The 21930-nt window shown below is 43.6% G+C and overlaps 1 protein-coding gene across 1 annotated transcript in view; it reads left to right on the forward strand.

The window, feature by feature from the left end:
* The window catches only part of Trim71 (tripartite motif containing 71), a 64684-nt gene extending 46259 nt beyond the window's left edge, over positions 1-18425 (forward strand). Inside the window, exons 3-4 of the mRNA XM_046436551.2 lie at positions 12027-12161; positions 16898-18425. Of these exons, the coding sequence (XP_046292507.1) occupies positions 12027-12161; positions 16898-18349 (1587 nt within the window). The 3' untranslated portion in view covers positions 18350-18425. The remainder of the gene's footprint in view (positions 1-12026; positions 12162-16897) is intronic.
* The last annotated feature ends 3505 nt before the right edge of the window (positions 18426-21930 follow it).

Consider the following 21930-nt stretch of genomic DNA (forward strand, 5'->3'; position numbering starts at 1 on the left):
GAAAATATGTTCCATATTTGGAAGAGCTGAAGAATTGAGATCATATACTCTGGAGAAGGGCAGGTTTTATTCAATGAGTTTATAAGCAGTTATCAGTTCATCTGCATGATATTGAAACAGTCTTTTCTCATGAGTCAGATTTTCTGACGTTGCAGTTTTGAAATTGAAGAGTCTGTATTTCTGGAGTGACTCATTCTGTCACCGTTTTTTAAGGAAAACCAGAGTTTTCCTTAAAAAGACCTTCACAGTGCCTAGGGGTTGCTGTTCAGGTTGTCACTTTGTTGTATGACAGTGTATTGGTGTCCACGCAGATGAAGAGAGACGATGAAGAGCTTGTGTATTCTGCCCTCGCTCCCCCTACTGGAAATTAAACCCAGGGCGCTTTCCCACTGACTTATAACCCTAGCCCTTTAAAAATTTTTGCACCAGGGTCTAAGTTGCTGAGAGGTTTCAGACTTGCATCTTCCTTCCTTATAGCCACCACGCCCAGTGTGTATTCTGTTTTAAGCCACTACAATTAGTACGTCCACAGTTCCCCACCAGAACCTCCTAGATTCTGATGCCTAACCTCCATGGTGCATTTCCTGGGAAGCTTCAAGGGCTATAGGTGTCTCGTCCTCACCTGTTAAATGGTAAAATTTTATTCACCCCTTTTTGTCCTTGTGAAAATATTCCAGGGTTCCTTGAACCATAAGTGAGAGAACTGCTGGTACTCTCTGCATTTTGTGAGCTCAGCCATTCTTGGAGAAAAAGGAGTGTCATGATTTGTTGGAAACTTATGAAGGGTGGTTAAAATGGTGAAATCTCAGAGGTGAACCTTTTGTTGAGAAAAGGGGCAGAAGATGGATGTTTGTCATGCTCAACTTTCTAAATTAAATATCATGCTAAGAAGCTGCTGTGGGAGTGGAAAACATTCTAGACCTAGCCCATGGGGGTCAAATGTTAGTTAATAGTATGTGGCTGTCATTAATTTGAGTAGTAGGTCATGGGGCACTTTGGGTGGAAGAGCCAGACAGCAGATGAGTTGAGGTGGGACACTGAAGGTCCTCACATGACTGTGTGTGTGTGTGTGTGTGTGTGTGTGTTTGGGAGAGGGAGAGAGAGAACGAACACGAACCTTTTGGCTCTGGGTTACAGTGCTTTAGCATCAATACTCAAGAAGTGATCTGAAGACTGGGTGGTAGACACATCTTTCTGTCTGAGGCCTTTTGGTTGGTTGATTTGTTTATGGAACCTCAGTGCATTGGCCAGTTCCAACTTCCAACTGGAAGTTCAGAAGCCCTCTTGGAAAACAGTGTCAGTGGCATAAGTGGCTCCTGGGTGTGGGAGCTGCTCATTCCCTTCCTGAGCTGCCTGCACAGGCCTTTGCTCAAGGTTGAGGACATGCTAGCTCTTCATTCCATTGACTGAAAATCCAGTTTGTTCCTCACACCATAGAAACAAACTATTCCCAAGCCCAGAAAGACTGGTGTGGCCTAGGTTTCATCATATAGAGGCGTTTTGTACACAGGCTGCTGGTAAGAATGGTGATCGTTCTGTTCTTCAGACACACAGAATGGGGAGGAGTTGGTACATATATAGTTTATATATTTTATACATTATGTAAAAATTATATAAAAATATAAAGACAGTTTTATATAAAGGTTTAATTTGTGTATGAAGGGGCAGGTATTTCTTTTTCTGGTCACAGAGCAATGGAAAAAATGGGCCAGGCTCTGAAGTTTTGAGATGATAACGAAAAAGCTCACTCTTGTTCTTATGCTGTCATTTAATAATTTTATAGTAAAAGTATAGCAATGCAGGAATGCAGACTGTCCTAACATGAACATTACAGAAAAAATGAATACAAGCCTTTAACATGGAAATTTTGGGGGGAGGACAGTGCCTTTTTTGGGGGTGTGTGTATATATACTATTTGAGCCCTAATTATATTAAATTGCTTAATCTGCTTAAATAAGTATAGAATTATTATGATTACATGGTAGGAACAGGGAATATTAACAAGTTTGATGTAGAAGTCACTGGTGTAAGAATCTTGACTTGTTCATTGGCTCTGTATTATTGATGTATTAATTCATTAAGTGTGTCATTCAGGAGTTTGTTTCTTTTATTTTTGGTGCTGTGGGTTGAACACAGGGCCTCATGCATGCCTAGCACATGCTGTAGCACACCCTGTGCTACCAGGAGCTGCTTTTTCTAATTTCCCAAGGCTAGCCTTAAATCTGTGATCCTCCTGTCTTACTCGGCCTCCCCAGTTGCTGGGATTACAAGTATGTTCCACTATGCCTAGTTCCCCAGGAGCTCTTATTGGAAAAGTTTTCCACATTTTTATTGGTGTTTAGATCATATGTAATTGTGAGATTGTTATATATTTGAGCACACAATATCCTAGGAGCTTTTTAATTTTTTTTAAAGAGCATTACAATGCTCAATAGTATTTGGGGTTCATTTTGACAGTAATGTATGCAAGGACATTGGTTCAGTCTCCATCCCCCTTCTCCTTCCCTCCCCTGGTTCCTCCCCTTGTTCTCCTCTCTTCTACTGATATTTCTTTTATGCCTTTGCTTATTTATTTTATTTTATTTATTGTTTTGGTACTGGGGATTGAACTCGGGAGCACTGAGCCACATCCCCAGCCCTATTTTGCATTTTATTTAGAGACAGGGTCTCACTGAGTTAGTTGCTCAGTGCCTAACCATTGCTGAGGCTGGCTTTGAACTCGTGATTCTCCTGCTTCAGCCTCCCGGGCTGCTGGGATTATAGGCGTGTGCCAGCCACTGGGCTGGACTGGGCTTATTTATTATTTTTTCTTTCTTTCTTTCTTTCTCTCTCTTTTTTTTTTTTTTGGTGCTGGGGATTGAACCCAGGGCCTTGTGCATGTGAAGCAAACACTATACCAGTTGAGCTCTATCCCCAGCCCCTTGGCTTATTTATTTTTGATTGCTGTTTTCCACATATTTATTACAGATGAAAAACTCTTTGGCACCCTTGTACATGTGTGTAACAAGCTATAATTTGATTCCTCATTTCTATCCCTTTCCCCTCATTCCTCCCTCCTTTTCCTTCTATTCTACTGATGTCTTACATCTTTATCATATTCAACCTCCTTCCTGCCATCTTTCCCTTATTTTGCTTTGGCTTCCATACTCGAGAGAAAACATGCGGCTCTTGATTTTTTTCTGAGTATGGGTAATTTCACACAGCACGATTTTTCTCCATTTCTATTCATTTACCAGCATTATTTAAAAGCTGTGTGTTTGTACTGACAAACTGACCCTAAGAAACAGAGTAGATATCTCTGAAATAGGCTTTATTTTGCTAGTAACCCTGTAGAATTAGTAAGACATTAGACCAAATAAGGTAATCATAGAAGCTAGAACACCTGCAATCCCAGCAGCTTGGGAGGCTGAGGCAGAGGCCCAACTCAGCAATGTAGTGAGAGACTGTCTCAAAAGGGGTTGGAAATGTAGCTTAGTGGTAAATTGGCCCTGAGTTAAATCCTCAGTTACCCACCCACCCCACCCCCCAAAAAAGGAAGAAGGAACAGATTAATTATAGTCCACACCAGAACATAACCCAGCCACTTTAAAGGGCTACATAAGAGGAAAGCATTAAACTAAAGTTGGGTATATATTAGTCCCCAAATGCTTGAGGGGACTCAATGCTTAGAAATGATACGGCAGATAAATAGTATTCTGTGCCAGAATAATAGAACTGCTTAACTATAAGCTTGGGGAGATGAGCAGTAACACTATTAAAATGATACCACTGTACTATTTTGGATAAATAATAACTGAATATCTCATAACTTTGGAAAATGTCTAAAGCGTTAAAGGTAGAAGTAACTCTTTGCTCCTTTGGGAGTCTCCCCTGAGGGAAGTGTCCCAGGTTCTGAAGATGTATTCATTATATATGGTGAGCAGGAGGAGTGAGGATTTTATAGCCAGTTACGGTTTATTGAACTCAGATATTTTTTAAATGGATCTTTATTTTATATATGTGGTGCTGAGAATCGTACCCAGTGCCTCATAAATGTGAGGGAAGTGCTCTACCACTGAGTCACAACCCCAGCCCAAACCCAGGGATTCTTTACCATGAGCTACATCTCCAGCATTTTGTGTGTGTGTGTGTGTGTGGCCGGGGATTGAACTCAGGGGTACTAAACCCTGAGCTACATCCCCAGCACACCCCCCTCTCAACCTCCCACACCTTTTTGGGTGGTGCTGGGCCTTGTGCATGTGAGGCAAGCACTCTACCAACTGAGCTATATCCCTAGCCCCTCCCAGCCCTATTTTGTATTTTATTTAGAGACAGGGTCCCACTGAGTTGCTTAGTGCCTCACCATTGCTGAGGCTGGCTGTGAACTCACGATCCTCCTGTCTCAGCCTCCTGAGCAGCCGGGATTACAGGTGTGCCACCACGCCCAGTTTCCAGCCTTTTTAAGTTTTTAGACAGGGTCTTGCTAAATTGCTGGGGCTAACCTCGAATTTGGGATCCTCCTGCCTCAGCCTCAGCCTCAGTCTGTGGAATTAACAGGCATGTGCTACTGCGCCTTTTAAAGAACTCTTCCCACAAGTCCTGGCTTAACACTTCTACTTAGTTCTCTTTGACCAAAACCCAGTTTTAACACCACATCGTCTGTAAGGGAGCCTTGGGTAAGATGGAGCTTCATTTACTTTTCATTTGGTGTTAGTGGTAAGAGAGGTGAGGTAAATACTATAGACAACCTACAGTAGTTATCTTGTCCTGGTCGCTCTGATTTTATTTATTGGGTATGTTGCCTTCCTAGTTAAGAAAGTGAACATAATCGGCTTTCTTCTGAGCACGAGTAATAGATAACGCACCATGTCACAAAGGAATTAAGGAACTGAGCCGAGTGTCTTAACATAGTTATTTAAACTTGTATAAATGCAATAGTGAACCTAGACCTTCTGGATTACTCTGCATCCCCCGTCTTCATCATTTTGACAGTTCAGGTGCCCTGAAGACACTTTTGCCTGCCGCTAGAGAAAAATTTGTCACAATGAATTCAGAGAATGCCTACCTCTTATGAGTCTATCAAATCTAAATTTTTCTAAGAAGTAGGTCAACCGTTGCCCATTACAGATGTGGAAATGCAAGGATAAAATTCGGTTGCTTTGCCCAGGATCCCAGGTTGCATTAAATGTAGATCAAATTAACAGCTCCCATTTGAGCTTCTACTCTACCCCACACACTCAAATATGTGCTCTGTGTGTAAGCAGCAGTTCCATGCAATGTGGGTGTAGTTGATTGTTTCGCAAAGAGATCAAATAACTTGCCAGAGGTTACATGTGTGTAGAAGCATTACACTTTTATGCCATCTCTGTCTCCTACCCACTGCAGTGGTCAGTCCTTCTCATTTAGGAGTCTTGTGTGCATTCCCACCTTTCCCTCTCTCCACCTCTTATCCTTGAAGGGTGGTGGAGGGGCAATGACAATTAATGGTTGAAGAACCGATACACCACGAGTTAATCAAAAGCTTTCACATGCTGTCTTAAGGAGAATTCTTGATTACAAATAACTGAAAGGGAAGGAACAGTCCCGGGTAACCAGTGACTGGTTCTAACCAGAGACTGGGATTTAGGTACAAGGGACTCAGACTTCTGTACTGCACTCTCTGCCCCTCCTTTCACGGGAACCTTGTTCTTATTCTTAAATCCATGCCTCCGAGAGAATGTTGGACATTAAATAGAGTTCTAAATGAACGGGCAAGAAGCCATGCCAAAAGTCAAGGATTGATTCTGGGCGGACCAACTCTGCAGTTAGTTTTGAGTCCATAAAGACTTTTCATATCAGTATCTGTGACACAGAACAGTACATCAGGGCTCAGTACTGGGTATTGTTTTAATTCCCAGTTACCAACTTTTGTTTCTATATTTTTGCACTGCTGAGGCTTAAACTCTGAGCTCTAATCTGAGTTACCTCCCAAACCCACCAACTTTTGTTTAGGGGGGAAACTTCAGGAACTCTGTCTTCTTTCTTCCATCAAGAGCATTTGCTTCTGGGCTGGGGTTGTGGCTCAGAGGTAGAGTGCTCCCCTCCCATGCATGAGGCACTGGGTTTGATCCTCAGCACCACATTAAAATAAAATAAAGATATTGTGTCTACCTATAACTAAAAACATAATATATTAAAAAAGAGCATTTGCCTCTTATCCTCCCCTCCCTCTCTTACTTCCCTAGAGGGGGAGAAGTTTTTTGCCTTTTTCTGATCACTTTGGGACACTTGAGTCACACCACCACTGATCATGTTTCTGTGATTTTGTTGGTGCCAGGAGGTTTGAGGTATTCCCAGCCCCTGTCTTATAACGAATTAGCAGCCCCATACTGCATGTAGGCCGTTAACCTCCCAGGAGCGGTCTGAGACACCTCTTTTTTCCTCAAGTCTTGATGTCCTCATCCACTTACTTCAAGATTAGTTTGCATGTTTGCCATTAGCTTCCAATAACTTGATTTTTGGGTGGAGAGGGTGTATCTATTAAAGGTACGTTTCCCCCATTGAGGGCCTGGTTTTTATCTGGTATTTAAAATTGTACATGTTGCTGAGTGTTGTGGCACACGCCTGTAATCCCAGTGACCCAGGAGCTGAAGCAGGAGCATCGGCAAGTTCAAGGCCTGTCCCAGCAACTTAGCAAGACCCTGTCTCAGAATAGAAAACAAAAGGGCTGGGGGTGTAACTTGCTGGTAAAGCATCCTTGGGCTAAATCTCCAGCACAAACAAATAAATAAAAGCATCTGACATATATGAATCAGAGTTACAACTGAAAGAGCGTGTCTTCATTCTAGAAAGAAATCCAGACTTTGTGAATCTTTGAAATAATTGTAATTCCAGGTAGTCCTGTAAAGAGGATCTGCCCAGCTGAGTGTGTAGGGATACCAACAACAAAGGGAGAGTGGAAGATGTGTGTAGTGCACCCTGTCTGTGCTTGAGGGTGTTAAGGAAGTCTCCCATTTTTTATAATTGCTTTTTTAGAACATTATACTGCTTTCACTTTTCCTCAAGGTGTAACTATTTTCCCCCCTTTGATAATGGGACTTGAACCCAGGGCTTCATGCATGCTTTTTTATTTTTTGATTATTTTTTAGTTGTAGTTGGACACAGTACCTTTATTTTATTTATTTTTATGTGATACTGAGGAAGGAACCCAAGGCCTCGGGTGCTAGACTAGCACTCTACCGCTGAGCCACAACCCTAGCCCCCTTGTTTTTATTTTTGAGGCAGGGTTTTGCTAAATTGTCAGAGTTTGTCTCAAACTTAATCCTCCTGCCTCAGCCTCCTGAAGAGCTGGGATTATAGGTGTGTGTCATCACAATCCTGCTAAGTGTAACATTTTTTAGTGTACCTTATAATATCTTGTAAGGTACTAGAAATAGTAGTTCTACATAAGACAGCTTTGATTGTTAATTGTATTTTATCACATTTAAGATGTTGTTTTCCTGTAACCAAGGGGGGGAAAACCCACTGACAATATTAGAATGAATTATAGCTTCAAAGACATTAAATGTGACAAAAACAATTTAGGGTGGACTGTAGTAGTTCCTTATATCCAATATAGGAGCCTTTGAGTGTTTGGATGATGTTTGCATTCTCTGTTACCTTCTGACCAATAGGAAACTTTAAATACCAATAATCATGCCACTACTGTCCGAGTAGCAGGTACTACTAGTTAGAACCTGGAATTTTTCCTCTCAGAACTCAGATTTGGCCTTAGACTCCTCCATATGAAATAGCTCCAACTCTGTAATTGGCTGACATGCACTGATTGCACCTACCCAGGTTAAAACCTTCATCTTTTTTTTTTTTTTTGAGGGGGGGAGGCTCCTCAAGGGCCCTAACTCTAACCCTAACTCAACCACTGAGCCACATCCCTAGTCCTATTTTGTATTTATTTGAGACAGGGTCTCACTGAGTTGCTTAGCGCCTTGCCAAATTGCTGAGGCTGGCTTTGAACTCAGGATCCTCCTGCCTCCACCTCTGGGATTACAGGTGTACCCCACCACGCTGGGCCTCCAAGACCCTCATCTTTCAAATGTTGGCTTAGATCTGTTCGCTTCTGAAAGATGATCACATGTTCTTTCATTTAATCATCTGCTTGTTGAATTTCTTCTCCTTTTCCTCCCCTTCCCCCCCTCCTCCCTCCCCCCCTTCTTCCTCCCTCTTCCTCCTCTTCTTCTAAAGCACTTTACCAACTGAGCTATATCCCCAGCCCAAATTTGTTTTTTCTTTCTTATTGCAGGTGTGTCTTTCTGTCTTGAAAGCTGACCCAGCCCTGTTACCTGTTGTCATTTCCCTTCAAACCAAGTTCCTATTTCCCAGAGCCTTGTTTCAGAGTGGGCACTAGTCCAGCAGGTCCTGTTCGGCATATCTTGGGATGACCTTCTTTTTGATTCTCAAGCTAAGGAATGATATTATCTTGGCATGCTTAGCAATTACTCAGGTTTCAATAAAATATTTGAATCCTTCCTATCTATTTAAAAAAATGGAAGAAACCGTTTTTTTTTTTTTCCATAGAATAGGGTGATAGACACAAGAGCCTCCAAGGACCTGACCAAAATCAGTTTGACAAGTGTATGATGTAGGTATAAATAGGAAGCAGTTTGCCAGTTTGTTAAGAGGTGGTATGTGCTCAGTCAGACCCTGACTTGGACATTGTCTTTCACCCTGGCAATAATGTTGATTCCAGCCTCCAGCTTTGGCCATTCCTGAATTAGTTGAATATGATCCCACCTCTTTACATCTGGGTCCTTCTAATGGCAGCTTTCTTCCTCCCCTTGTCCCCTAGCTCATGCTGAGGGGATGCTTCTTGCAGTTAGCATCTCTGTCTGCCCTAGCAGTTCTCCCACACCTATTCAACCATTTCCCTGTGTTACTGTTTAAAAGTCCAGTGAGATTTCTATCCCACCCATCGAATCCTCACCAACAGTCTGACGTGTTCAAAATGTATTGGTCCCATCCTGGCTTCTGTGGCTTGTATGCGTATGCTCATTTTCTTGGTCATTCTAAGTCATTTGCATGGATCTTTGTTGTTGGCTTCTTGTATTAGTTTCTTAGGGTAGTTTGGATGACTTGAAAATATTAGGGATTTATTTACTGGCATGCTATGGAGGCCTGAAGTCTCAAATCCAGGAGTCAGCCGTTCTGTGCACTTTTTTGACTCTTGGAGGAAGACTCCTTCCTGTTCTTCCCCCTGGTTTCTGGTAATTGCCAGCAGTTTTTGGTTCGTATCTATATCGCTTTAAATTTCTGTGGTTTGCCTGCCCTTTTTCCGCCTGTGTGTCTGTGTTATCACATGGCTGTCTGTGAACACCAGTTTTGGATTCAGGACTCACCCTAATATAGCATAAACTTACCTTTCTTTCCTTCCTTTCCTTTCCCCTCCTTCCTCCCCTTCCTCCCCCTCCTCTTCCTCTCCCTCCTCCCCTTCCTCCTCTCCCTCCTCCTCCCTCCTCCTTTCTCCCCCCTCCTCCTTCTTCTCCCCTTCTTATTTTTCTTTTTTCCTCCTCCCTCTCCCACCTCCTTCTTCATAAGCTTAACTTTCTCTCCCTTCCCACTCCTTCCTTTGGTTTGAACCCAGGGTCTCACACATGCTAGGCAAGTGCTCTACCATTGAGCTGTACTCCCCCAACCCCCTTATACAATTTGTATTTTGAGATGGGGGCCCCCCAACCCCCTTATACAATTTGTATTTTGAGATGGGGGTCTCCCTATGTTGCACAGTCTGGCCTTCAACTTGCAGTCCTCCCTGCCTCAGACTCCTGAGTAGCTGGAATTATAGACTGGTGCCACCATGCCCAGCTCATAAACTTTATCCAAAGAGGGTTACATTCTGAGGCTTCAGATATACCTGTTATTTTGAGAGGACAATATTTAATCCAGTTCAGCCACTTGAAGTTTGGTAAACATGCTTATGGCCAGACATAAGCAGATAGAAAATTTATAGATTTGTCCTATAATCTACAATGTTTAACTTGCACCAAATTGACTTTAGTGCTTTAGACTATGTATTTATTAGTCCCCACTTTGTTTGACATGCCACAGCACTTGGGACAGGGCTGTAAAGATAGTGTAGAAACACTGTGGACAGGTGTGGTACACCCTAGCTTCCCCCAAAAAGTGGCATCTGAGCTTGGCTTTGAAATTGAAGGTGAGAAGACATCACAGGCTGTGAACCATCCATATCTGCTCAGTGCCAGATGTGACCATCTCAGTGGATTCTTAAGCCTTGTAAGGATTGCAGGGAGAGGGGGATAGAGGAGGGTAGGTAGTTAATTATTTGAAACTAGGGTGTTTTGGGCATTTGTACTATGAGTGTTGCTTGCATAATAGGAATGTGTCAACCGTTATCTGGACCAAGAGGATTAAATGTGGAAGTAGAGGCTCCAGCAATACCTGGTGGAACATGTCAAAGTTATTGGGATGGAGAAATATTAATAAGAATAAGGTCAGGCTGGGGGTGTGGCTCAGTGAAGGAGTTCTTGCCTGGTATGCATGAGATCCTGGGTTTGAGTCCTAGTACCATAGAATAAAAAATCCAGGTCATGTATTGTATGATTCTATTTGTACAAAATCTCCCGAACAGACAAATCTGCAGAGGGCAGATTAGTGGTCTCCATGGGAGAAAGGAAAACTGGTGGGTGCCTGCCTCATAGATTTAGAGTTTTAGTTTTAAGTGTTGGCAATATTCTGGATCTAGATAGTTATATGGTTGGAAAACATTCAATGTCATTAAAACAGTAGCTTTTCTGATGTGTAATTTTTTTTTTTTTTGGTGGGAATGGGGATCAAACCCAGAGCCTTGTACATGCAAAGTCTAGTATGTGATCCAATTTCATTTATGATACAAGCTGTGGAGACAAATGGTTGAACTTGAGTTCCAGGCATTTATTAGTTGAGAATTATTAGCAACCACAGTGTTTTACTCCATGCCAGGTGCTGGGTTTAGCCTCTTAACCTATTGCCTTGGATCTCCCTCCCATTTACCCTTTCCAAGGTTGGAGAGGACTGGGAACGTGCCCCAGTCATTAGAGCTGGTAGGAGCTGGGATTTGACCCTGGGTTAAGCTGACCTGACTCACCTGCCTGATTTGCGCAGGACTGTCCCAAGTTTTAGCAATAGCAGTGGCATATTCTTGACTACCCCCAGTCTATACCTTTCTTATTCTTCAGCCCAGGTCAACCCCCAAAACCTTTTGCCTCCAGGGTCCCCTTATTGGATCACCTACTCTAAAACTTGTTGCTCTATTAGCAGTCAGGTTGGAATCCCTGATTTAATGCCACAGTACCTCAAAGAAATCCTTGTGGCTTTTGAACACTCATCATGTAATATTAATGAAAACACAGAGCCTTCTGTCTGGATTAATTTTTTATGAACAATAATATGTCTGATTAAACCTGCCGATTTACTGGGGCTGGTAGTACAGGTTGTGGAGTGTGTGGGAGTGTGTAGAAAGTCTCTGACCGCAGGGCAAGGCTTCTCAGTTAGAATAGGTGATATTCCCAGTGTGCCCTTGGTGTTGTTTCAGGCCAGGACAAGCCAAGTTGCTGATGACTGGGCAAGACCCTGATGGATTAGCTACTAAACTGTGGTATCTCCTCATGCGAGAGAGCGACCCGGCTTGTAGGATTTTTCCCGGTCGAGGAGCCAGGCCATCAGATCCGAGGAAGTTTCTTGTGTGTCCGGAGTTGTACACGATGTATCTGATCCTCTTTTTCTGGTTTTCGGCAGCCACTCAGCTCCACTGGTTTCACTGTGTCAGCCTCTTAATAGTCTGACGTTCACCGTGTAGGTGCCATTTCTCATACCAAGAAACCCAGCTCTTGCCAGCAGCTCCTTCAGTTACATGTCTAACAAATGCCACTCTCTCCCTGAGTGCCTGCTTTCTCTCCAAGAAAGTGGATCAAGTGGACTGGCTGTTCGCTCTTCAGGTCTGGTAGAAATAAATGCACGAGGAGTAGAGGTTGTTCTGAGGCCTCAGGGATTTTTCTTTCTTTCTTTTTAATCTCTAGCTGAGCATCGAGCAGGCCCAGACGGTGGCAGAACAGGTGGAGATGAAGGCGAAGGTGGTACAGTCGGAGGTCAAGGCTGTGACTGCAAGGCATAAGAAGGCCCTGGAGGAGCGGGAGTGCGAGCTGCTGTGGAAGGTAACGGGGAGCTCATCACCCCCACGCCCACCTCGGCCCCCCACCAGCCAAGGGAATTGTACAGGAATCCTAGTCGAAGCTCTGGCTTTGGAACATTTGGTCATTTTCCAGAAGGACGAGGGGGGTGGTCTCTGGAACATTGGGGGTGCTGTGCGTGCAGCCAAACAACAAGAAGCCTTTTCAGATGTACTTGGGTAACCAAGACTGGAAGGAGCCTCGAGTTTTATATCGCACACACTCAAAAGGAGGCAGAAAGAAGGGAGAACAATCAAAACTGTTGTTGGGCAAGGCAGGCTGGTAGGAAGCGTTCTTATTTTTGGTGTCCTGGCTGGTTGCACTTCCTGACCCCAGTGGAAAGCCAGTTTTCCACTTGGGAGGGCAGCAAGTGTGCCCTTTCTTCCTGTCCGAGCAGGAAAGAGCGCTGAGTGCACTGGTGGTGTGCTGTTCAGATAAGAATCGGCCGAAAAGACCACTCACCCACCCCTAGTCCGCATCTCAATTTTTGCTTTTCTGATTTTGCATTCCCACCCAGGAAGACGCAGTCTATAAATGGGCCGGTACCCTATGCCAGTTCTTTTAACTAAATTAATTAATGTTCTCTGAACACAGATACGACCTCATTGCTGACATAACAGGCCATACTTCTAATGCATTTGTGGGCTTGTTTTCATCTTGGTTGTACGACGGTAGGGACGACGGTGGCTCCATTTCTGAAAGTGACCCTTTTAAGTTTCATTGCACTTTCCATTTGGTTAACCTCAAAACTCTCCTGCCCCTTCTGACTTCTTAAAGAGATATGGTTTAATTGCCTCGCAACAAGAAGAGGGTGGGCAGGGGTGGGGTGGGGCGAATCAGTCCAAGATTTAATTCAGCACATGTCTTTGAATGCCTTTATGGGTATGACATAGTTTTCAGACACTGAGATGTCCCCTTGGGTCTGCCAGTCTCATGCCACCCACGAATGTTAATTATAACTGGAGGGGCCCACTTCATGTAACCCGAGAGCATTGTAGTGAATTCTGCCACAAACTGGCTCTTCTGGATTTCCTGATGAAAAAGGCCTTTGTGTGGGGGGCTTCTTTGGCCCTCACCTTCCCTGGGCTCCCTCCTGTGTGAGGCTGACCGCTGTCTTCTCTCTTAAGGGGAAATGAAAATCAAGTCTCTTTAGCATGTTTAGAAGGAAGAGCCAGCCCTTCTTCATAGAGTTGTTTCTACCTGCTCCCATTCTTAAGTGATAATTTTGAAACAAGGTGACTCAGTCTTGTTTTATAGGTATTTTTTTGCTTTGGATCCTTGCCCCTGATCCTATTAGAGTTCCCCTGTCTTTGACCACTTACTAATTTTTCTGCTCTAGGAGAAGTTTTCTGCCTGTCTCTGTCTGGGTTTCTCTTTGTTGTGTAAGGGTTTGTTTCTTGAACATTAAGATAGAAGAATGTAAGGATTAAGTCTTAATTTGCCAGTCCACCCAGTTATGTATCTGGACACACCTCTTCATTCTTGCAACTTAACTCTCTAGTGGCCTGGGCTAGCCACCTTGTGAGGTTAGCTATAGCTGCATAATTTCATGGGTCAGAATCAAAGGTAGAAGTTTGGTCTATATTAGACCAAAGGACAAAAACTTTCATTTGACCCCACATGGGCCTCTCTGTACACACGTCCTGGTTCCATGGAGAACAGATGGAAAAGCATGAATGGGCCAAAACCACGTCATCACCCCTCAAGGGAAAATCAGATTAAAATCCAGGCCTCAGAAGAGTGGGCTCTTATCTGAAATTGGCTTTCAGTGGAGCACTCAGAAGCGTGGATTTCCTTAAACAGTGAGAGTTTCGCTTCCTTCACAGGGTTAATCACTTAGAATTACAGAACTTTTAAAATGCAAAACAAACAAACAAAAACATTGAGAAATTGTTCTATTTTCATTGTTTAGGTAAAATATATTTCTAAATGGTTCGAGAATTTTCAGAAGAAGAAATTATTTTTACAGGTTGGAGTTTACGTTCCTATAGTCTAGCTTTTTAGTTGTAGAGGGCTTCTTTCCAAATGCTTGCTGTCTCTAGATTTGGATGCAGGGCATTTTAGGTCCCCAGCTGTTTCTCAACTCCGTTCTTCAAATACAGAAGTACGGGGCTGGGAACGTAGCTCAGTGGTAGAGCGTGTGGCTGGTGTGTGTGGGGCCCTGGGTTCAGCCTTCAGTACTCCTCCAAACTCAGGGGCAGAGAGCTTCTGTGTGACTGGGGCTTTTGTCTTGAGTTCCTTCTCTCATCAACCCTCCTTACATTCTCCATGTGACATCTCTCTTCTTGCATGTGTGCAGGCATGGATGAGAGGTGGGGAGAAAGAGATCCCTGGCTCCCAGTGTACCTGCATTCAAATATTCAGTGTTTTGATGGAGACAGATCTTGTGTCCCTCTAGTGCTGCCTCTGCTGTCCTTTCTGCCACTTGGCTCTCCATCTTCACTGCCACCTCTGTTGTCTAAGCTACAGTCATCCCTCACCTGGGTGATAGCTAGTGTCCACTTTCTCATTTTCTCCCCCTGCCCCCAGTCATGCTCCACAAACCCAAACTTTTGCCATACAAATCCATTCACCCCTCTGCTTAAAACTGTTTTTGTTTACTTTCTCTTTCACTCCTTCTTCCTTTCTCTCTCTCCCCATTTTCTTTTCCTCCCTTCCACCCCTTCCTTCCCCAGGTTTGAATCTAAACCCAGGGTGCTTTAGCGAACTGAGCTACATTCCTACCACTTGTTATTTTGAGACGAGATCTCCTTAAATTTCTGACTGAGCCTGATTTCTAGTTTACAATCCTCCTTCCTGCCTCAGCCTCTCAGCTGGGATTACAGGAATGCACCACTATGCCCAATTCCTTTATATTTTTAAAATCATCTCTGGCTTACTTTTAATACAAAATATAGTGTAAGTAATTGCATTTTTTTATCCCCCTGTATTGGGGATACAGGGCTTGGTGCATGCTAGGAAGTTGCTCTATCATTTAGCTATATAACCCTAGCCCTGTGTAAATAATTCTTACTCTGTATTATTTAGGGTTGACAAGGAAAAAAGTCTGTATGTGTTTAGTAAATATAGAATTTTTCACCAGTATTTTTTTTAATATTAATTACCACTATTTTTTTACAGAGTGAGAAAGGAGAGAGAGAGAGAGGTTTTTTTAAAAAATATTTTTCAATTTTCGATGGATACAACATCTTTATTTTATTTTTATGTGGTGCTGAGGATCGAACCCAGTGCCCTGCGCATGCCAGGCGAGCATGTTACCGCTTGAGCCACATCTCCAGCCCCTCCACTAGTATTTTTGATGCACAGTTGCTTGAATTCATGCATGTGATATGATTTTGAGAATAAGTTGAAATATTGGAGAAATGGCCTCTTTACCCCCTAAATACTTGAGTTAGCCCCCACGCCCCGCAAAAAGGTTAATTTTCCTTTTTCTGTGTCATGCCTTCCCCTCACCCCCACCCTTGCTGGTGATTGAATGCAGGGGCAATTAACCACTGAGCCACAACCCCAGCCACATTTTTTTTATTTCTTAAATTTTGAGACGGTCACTAAATTGTTGAGGCTGGCTTTGAACTCATGATCCTCCTGCCTTAGCCACTGGGACCTGGCTTTTTTTTTTTTTTTAAATGAACTGGGGTTCAAACCTATGACTTTGTACATGTTAGGCAATTGCTCTACCACTGAGCTACTCTTATTAACTTGGAAGTTAATCTTAATACAGTAACAGTGTCTAAGCCTCAGTCCCTAGTTACACTTCAGCAGTTATCTCAATAGTATTCTTTCTTGCTGTTTCTCCCGCACCTCAGGATTCAGTCCAGAATCACTGATTGCATTTAGTTGTCACATCTTAGTAGTCATCTCCTGTAACCTGGAACTGCTTATTAGACTTTTTTGGGGGTGGTGTGTTTTGTTTTAATATTAGTTGTAGATGGACACAGTACCTTTTTCTTTTATTTTTATGTGGTGCTGAGGATGGAACCCAGTGCCTCACATGTGCCAGGCAAGCACTCTACCACTGAGCTACACAACCCCAGCCCTGGTGGTACTTTTTTTTTTTTTTTGGACTGGGGATTGAACTCAGGGACACTCAACCAGTGACCACATCCCCAGGCCTATTTTGATTCTGTTTTATCAAAAGGGTTTGGTGGTTTAAAAAAAAAATTTTTTCCCCCGTCTGATTTATTTATTTATTTGGGTCCTCTGCAGCACTGAAGTTTGAACCCAGGTCCTTGCATGTGCTAGGTGAGGGCTCTACCACTTCCAACCCCAAGCCAGTTGTCTTTTTTTTTTTTTTGTAGTCATAGATGTACAGAATGCCTTTATTTATTTTTATGTGATGCTAAGGATCAGACCTAGTACCTCACACATTGATAGGCAAGAGCTCTGCTACTCAGCCCCAGCCCCAGCCCCAGCCCGTTGTCTTTTATAGACGGTTCCCAGTGTGTCTCTGATACTGACAATGAAAAAAGTACAGACAACTGGGCTGGGGAGTATAGCTCAGTTAGCTGGTAGAGTGCTTGCCTCGCATGCACAAGATCCTGGGTTCTAATCCCCAGCACCCCCCCCCGCCACACACACACACACAAAAGTACAGACACACATACCCCCTCCACCACCACCATCACCATTGTATTCTGTCTGCAGTAGCTTAAGTCTATGGATGTGGCCTGTGGATACTGAGGGCTTGATTTTTAAAACCGTGTCCTTTCTTCTTTCCCCAGGTAGAGAAGATCCGCCAGGTGAAAGCCAAGTCTCTGTATCTGCAGGTTGAGAAACTTCGGCAAAACCTCAACAAGCTAGAGAGCACCATCAGTGCCGTTCAGCAGGTCCTGGAGGAGGGTAGGGCACTGGACATCCTCCTGGCCCGAGACCGGATGCTGGCCCAAGTGCAGGAGCTGAAGACCGTGGGGAGCCTCCTGCAGCCTCAGGAAGATGATCGGATCATGTTCACACCCCCTGACCAGGCACTGTACCTTGCCATCAAGTCCTTTGGCTTTGTTAGCAGTGGGGCCTTTGCACCTCTCACAAAGGCCACAGGTGATGGCCTCAAGCGGGCCCTTCAGGGAAAGGTTGCCTCCTTCACTGTCATTGGCTACGACCATGATGGTGAGCCACGCCTTTCGGGAGGTGACCTCATGTCAGCTGTGGTCCTTGGCCCCGATGGCAACCTGTTTGGTGCAGAGGTGAGTGACCAGCAGAACGGGACTTATGTGGTGAGCTACCGGCCCCAGCTAGAGGGCGAGCATCTGGTGTCGGTGACCATGTGCAACCAGCATATTGAGAACAGCCCCTTCAAAGTGGTGGTCAAATCAGGCCGCAGCTACGTGGGCATTGGGCTCCCAGGCCTGAGCTTCGGCAGTGAGGGTGATAGCGATGGCAAGCTCTGTCGCCCTTGGGGTGTCAGTGTGGACAAGGAGGGCTACATTATCGTCGCTGACCGCAGCAATAACCGCATCCAGGTATTCAAGCCCTGTGGCTCATTCCATCACAAATTTGGTACTCTGGGCTCCCGGCCTGGCCAGTTCGACCGACCAGCTGGGGTGGCCTGCGATGCTTCACGCAGAATCGTGGTGGCTGATAAGGACAATCATCGCATCCAGATCTTTACCTTTGAGGGTCAGTTCCTCCTCAAGTTTGGTGAGAAAGGAACCAAAAACGGGCAGTTCAACTACCCTTGGGATGTGGCGGTGAATTCTGAGGGCAAGATCCTAGTCTCAGACACCCGGAACCACCGGATCCAGCTGTTCGGGCCTGATGGCGTCTTCCTGAATAAGTACGGCTTCGAGGGGGCTCTCTGGAAGCACTTTGATTCCCCGCGGGGTGTGGCCTTCAACCACGAGGGCCACTTGGTCGTCACCGACTTCAACAACCACAGGCTCCTGGTCATTCATTCCGACTGCCAGTCGGCACGCTTCCTGGGCTCCGAGGGCACCGGGAATGGGCAGTTCCTGCGTCCGCAAGGTGTGGCTGTGGACCAGGAAGGGCGCATCATCGTGGCCGATTCCAGGAACCACCGGGTACAGATGTTTGAGGCCAACGGCAGCTTCCTGTGCAAGTTTGGCGCTCAAGGCAGTGGCTTTGGGCAGATGGACCGCCCTTCCGGCATCGCAGTCACCCCTGATGGAATGATCGTGGTGGTGGACTTTGGCAACAATCGAATCCTCATCTTCTAAATCGCGTCTTCTAGGTTTCTGTGTTTGGGGTGTGCGTGTTTGTCTCTCTCTTTTTGAATTTCAAAGAAGAAGCAGTCTCAGGGAAATTTCTGTTTTCTTTCTTTCTTAAATTTTTTTTTTTTTTTTAAGAGAACAAGAAAAGTACAACATTGCTTAAGTCCTACCTCATCTTTATTTTTTTACAGATGAATGTACTTGTCTTTTGTGCAGGGATTGAGCCTGTGAAGTGATAATTTCTATCTACCTCATAAATCTTTCCATTTCCTTCTCCAGCAGGCCCTCTTCCCTTCCTCAGTGGAGTTCACATTTCCCTTGTCCCCATGTGGGGCGCGATATGCACAAGCCTAGCATCTCTATGGCTGCAAGGGCACTGGATGTGTGTGGCGGGGTGTATTTTGTAGATTGAGCCAAGGAAACCCAAAAACTACTAAGTTAAAAAAAAAAAAAGCAAAAAATTATAAAGCGTGGGTAGGATTTAAAATTCATAATTGTAAAGTATTTGTGTTCTTGAGAATGCTGTGTTTAGATTGTGTTGTGTGGTTTGATCTTTTTGTTTTTGGAAATTTTTTTTTTTTTTTAATGCTGCAACAGAGGACTTTCCTCTGTTCTCTTATTACCTCAGTGTGTCTAACATCCCTTCAGCGTCTTTTTTTTTTTTTTTTTTTTTTTTATTCCTGGGAGATGTGGTTGTGGCTTGCTAGCCAAGAAAAGCAGACCTTTAGTACTTTAGGGCACCTGATCTTTTTGTTAGGGAGGGTGTGTGTGCGCGCACATGTGTGCTCATGGGCGCACACACGTGTATTTTAAGCCATCTTGTACCCAAAATAATAAAGCTGGGAACGACACAGCACATCCCAAGGAACCTTTTTTTTTTTTTTTTTTTAACACTTTGGCTTCTTAAAAAAAGTAGGTATAGCTCAGGATTCTTAATGAAAAGTATTCTCAAAAGTTGATTATACTTATTTTATTATTGGTTAGAAAGAGTTCAGTGGAAGGAAGAAGAAAATTATCCTCATTCTCAGAGAAAGGGTTTTCAGGCATGGATTGACATGTGCTGAAGGAGTAGGTAGAGGGCACTGGCCAAGCGAGGCCATCCCAAACCAGGGACTGTTCAGGAGGAGCAGGGTTCTGCCCTGACCCCAGAGTGAATGTTCTGGTATGCTAGGAGTTTCTTTTCCTGAGAAGAGAAGCAAAGGAATAAACTTACTATTAAAGCACAATTTTTTTTTTCCTGCTTCGGAAGTTCAGGGAAATAGAATGTTTAACCATCATATTAATTGGAGCAGTCCTTTCCCATACCCTCTGCTCTGGTCACTTTTACAGAATCATTGCACCCGAGTGACGCTATAGGACCTCATGATTAACATGTATTTTTTTTTTTTCTCTCAAGGCCTTTGAATGTAAAGGATTAGTAAACCAAATCACCCCAACCCGAAATGTATGCCATGATAAACTTTTCTTAAACCTGTATCTCGGTACCAAAGAATGAAAACTTGTGTAAGCCAGTCCCCCCTCTTGCAGAACGGGGTGGCGGGGATGGCATCTGTGTCACTTTACAGGATTGGTTTCTTCATTAGCTGGACTTGGGTATAAAACTTTGTGCTTCTAGGCATTTTCTGTCTTCTAAGTGGAAAGCTGGTGAGCTAGTAACACTGCTTGTTAGAACCCAGGGGGGTTCCTCTTTCCCTCAAATAACTGATGTCAGATCCAAATTCTGAAGTAGTGATACTCAGGATAAAGAGGTCCTCTCAGACATCAGTAGCTTATGAGGGAGACCTCATGTTTGAAACAGAAAGACTAATTGATCAGTTTCTTGGTCATGTGTTTAAGAGCTATTGCAAAATGGATGTGGCTTTAAATGGAGGGATTTAGTTTTGTCATCCCCAAAGAAAAGATGATGATGGGGATAATGTGACAAGTCAATCAAATTGCTTTTCCCACCCACCTCCTTTCTACTTTATTATTATTTGTTTGTTTGTTTTGTTAAGGTACTGGGAATTGAACCTAGGGGTGCACTACCACTAAGTTATATCTCTAGCCCTTTTTAAAATTCGAGACGGGGTCTTGCTAAATTGTCCAGCAAGTAGCTGGGATCATAGGCATGCCCAGCTGGATTTTGATTTTTTTTCAGTTCAAGCTAGGCTACCTCCTCCCATCACTTTTAATTCTAGGTTTTCTTGAGTGACCAAAATGGTCGGGGGAGTGGGGGGGGACTCATCTCACAAAAGAAGAGCTGTATGCAAAAAAAGATCCAAAAATTAGAAAATAACTTCAAATTGTTGTTAGGAAGGTGGTACAAGCCCTCTCTTCTTTTTGATATCTTAACAGTTAATCATTTCCCATTTCTATTCAGTTAACCTTTTGTCTTTCCTGTAAGTTCTGAGAGTTCATGTAACTAAAGACTTTTTAAAAAAATTTGCATTAATTTTATATTTGTGACTAAAGACTTTTACAGTTTTTGCAGTAGCTTGGAGGTGATTGTCCTTCCTCCCCCAACTGCCTACCCAAAACAACTGGTTTTAAATGCCTTAAAAAAAAACAAAACAAAACTTTTTTTAATTGAAGAAATGGATCTTGATAAAAATGTTTTCCAAAAATCTAGGTCATATTTGTGGTTGGGAAAAGTTATTTCAGTTGGTCACACCAGTTTTTGAATTTTTTATTCCATCTTCATTTACTCTTTTTCTCCTCTGCTTCTCTATTATGTGGGGAGATATCGGAATCCTGAATGAGAAATTTTCTTGGTGAAGAACAGTAGATAAAAAAGACTTGTCTAACATTTTACAGTGGATTTTGTTGGTGAATCCAGGTTTTCCTTTCCGTGGCTGAAATAATCAGGTTAATAGATGGACCACTTTGCAGACTTAGAGCACCCAGGTAGGGTCAGTCCCTGAAGCGGTCGTGTCGGTGGCCTCAGTGGTGGAATGGCTCTTTACCTTTCTGCACCTGAAGTGGGGCATGAGTGGCATCTGAGAAACATGGTCACGTTTGGGAAGCTTTTGTTTTAAAAAACAATCTGCCATTTGTGGCTGCCTGAAATAGACTCCTGACCCATAGGGATTGGTGCTAAGCACTTTGGAGAGTGTTTATTGTATTATATGGAATGTTCCAGATCAAAGAAAGATGATTTAAAAAGCCAACGCGTTATACTCCCTGGTGTGAGGCTGTCTAAAGCACATGTTTCCAAATGCTTGTCTCCTGCCCCAGAAGAGGTAATACCAGGGTAGGTAGGAATTGGGTCAAAGATGAGAGAGTCTTCAGTGTGGTGAAAAAGACTAGGTCCTGGGTGCCCTGAGGCAGAATAAAATGTCTCTAGGGATTAAGTGATAATTACACAGTTGTCCCTATGTAGGTCTGATGTGGTTAGTGGGGAGGTGGCAGGACTTAAGGTCAGTCTGTATTCGGAGTGCCCATTGGAATTGCATATATAGGTTTGAGTATTGAGGTGTCTGAAGGCAATCAAACCTATAGGTAAAAATGCTTTGACACCAACTTAACATTTCAAAATTTAGTCCTTTTTAATAAAAAGAATCATTTCTCTATTTTAACTTGGTCACAAGAAAATCCTATCTCAGAACCTG

This window comes from Marmota monax, unplaced genomic scaffold (genome assembly GCF_021218885.2).
Source record: "Marmota monax isolate L192 unplaced genomic scaffold, Marmota_monax_Labrador192_F-V1.1 WCK01_AAM20220418_F8-fsc00021, whole genome shotgun sequence".
Classification (NCBI taxonomy): Eukaryota; Metazoa; Chordata; class Mammalia; order Rodentia; family Sciuridae; genus Marmota; species Marmota monax.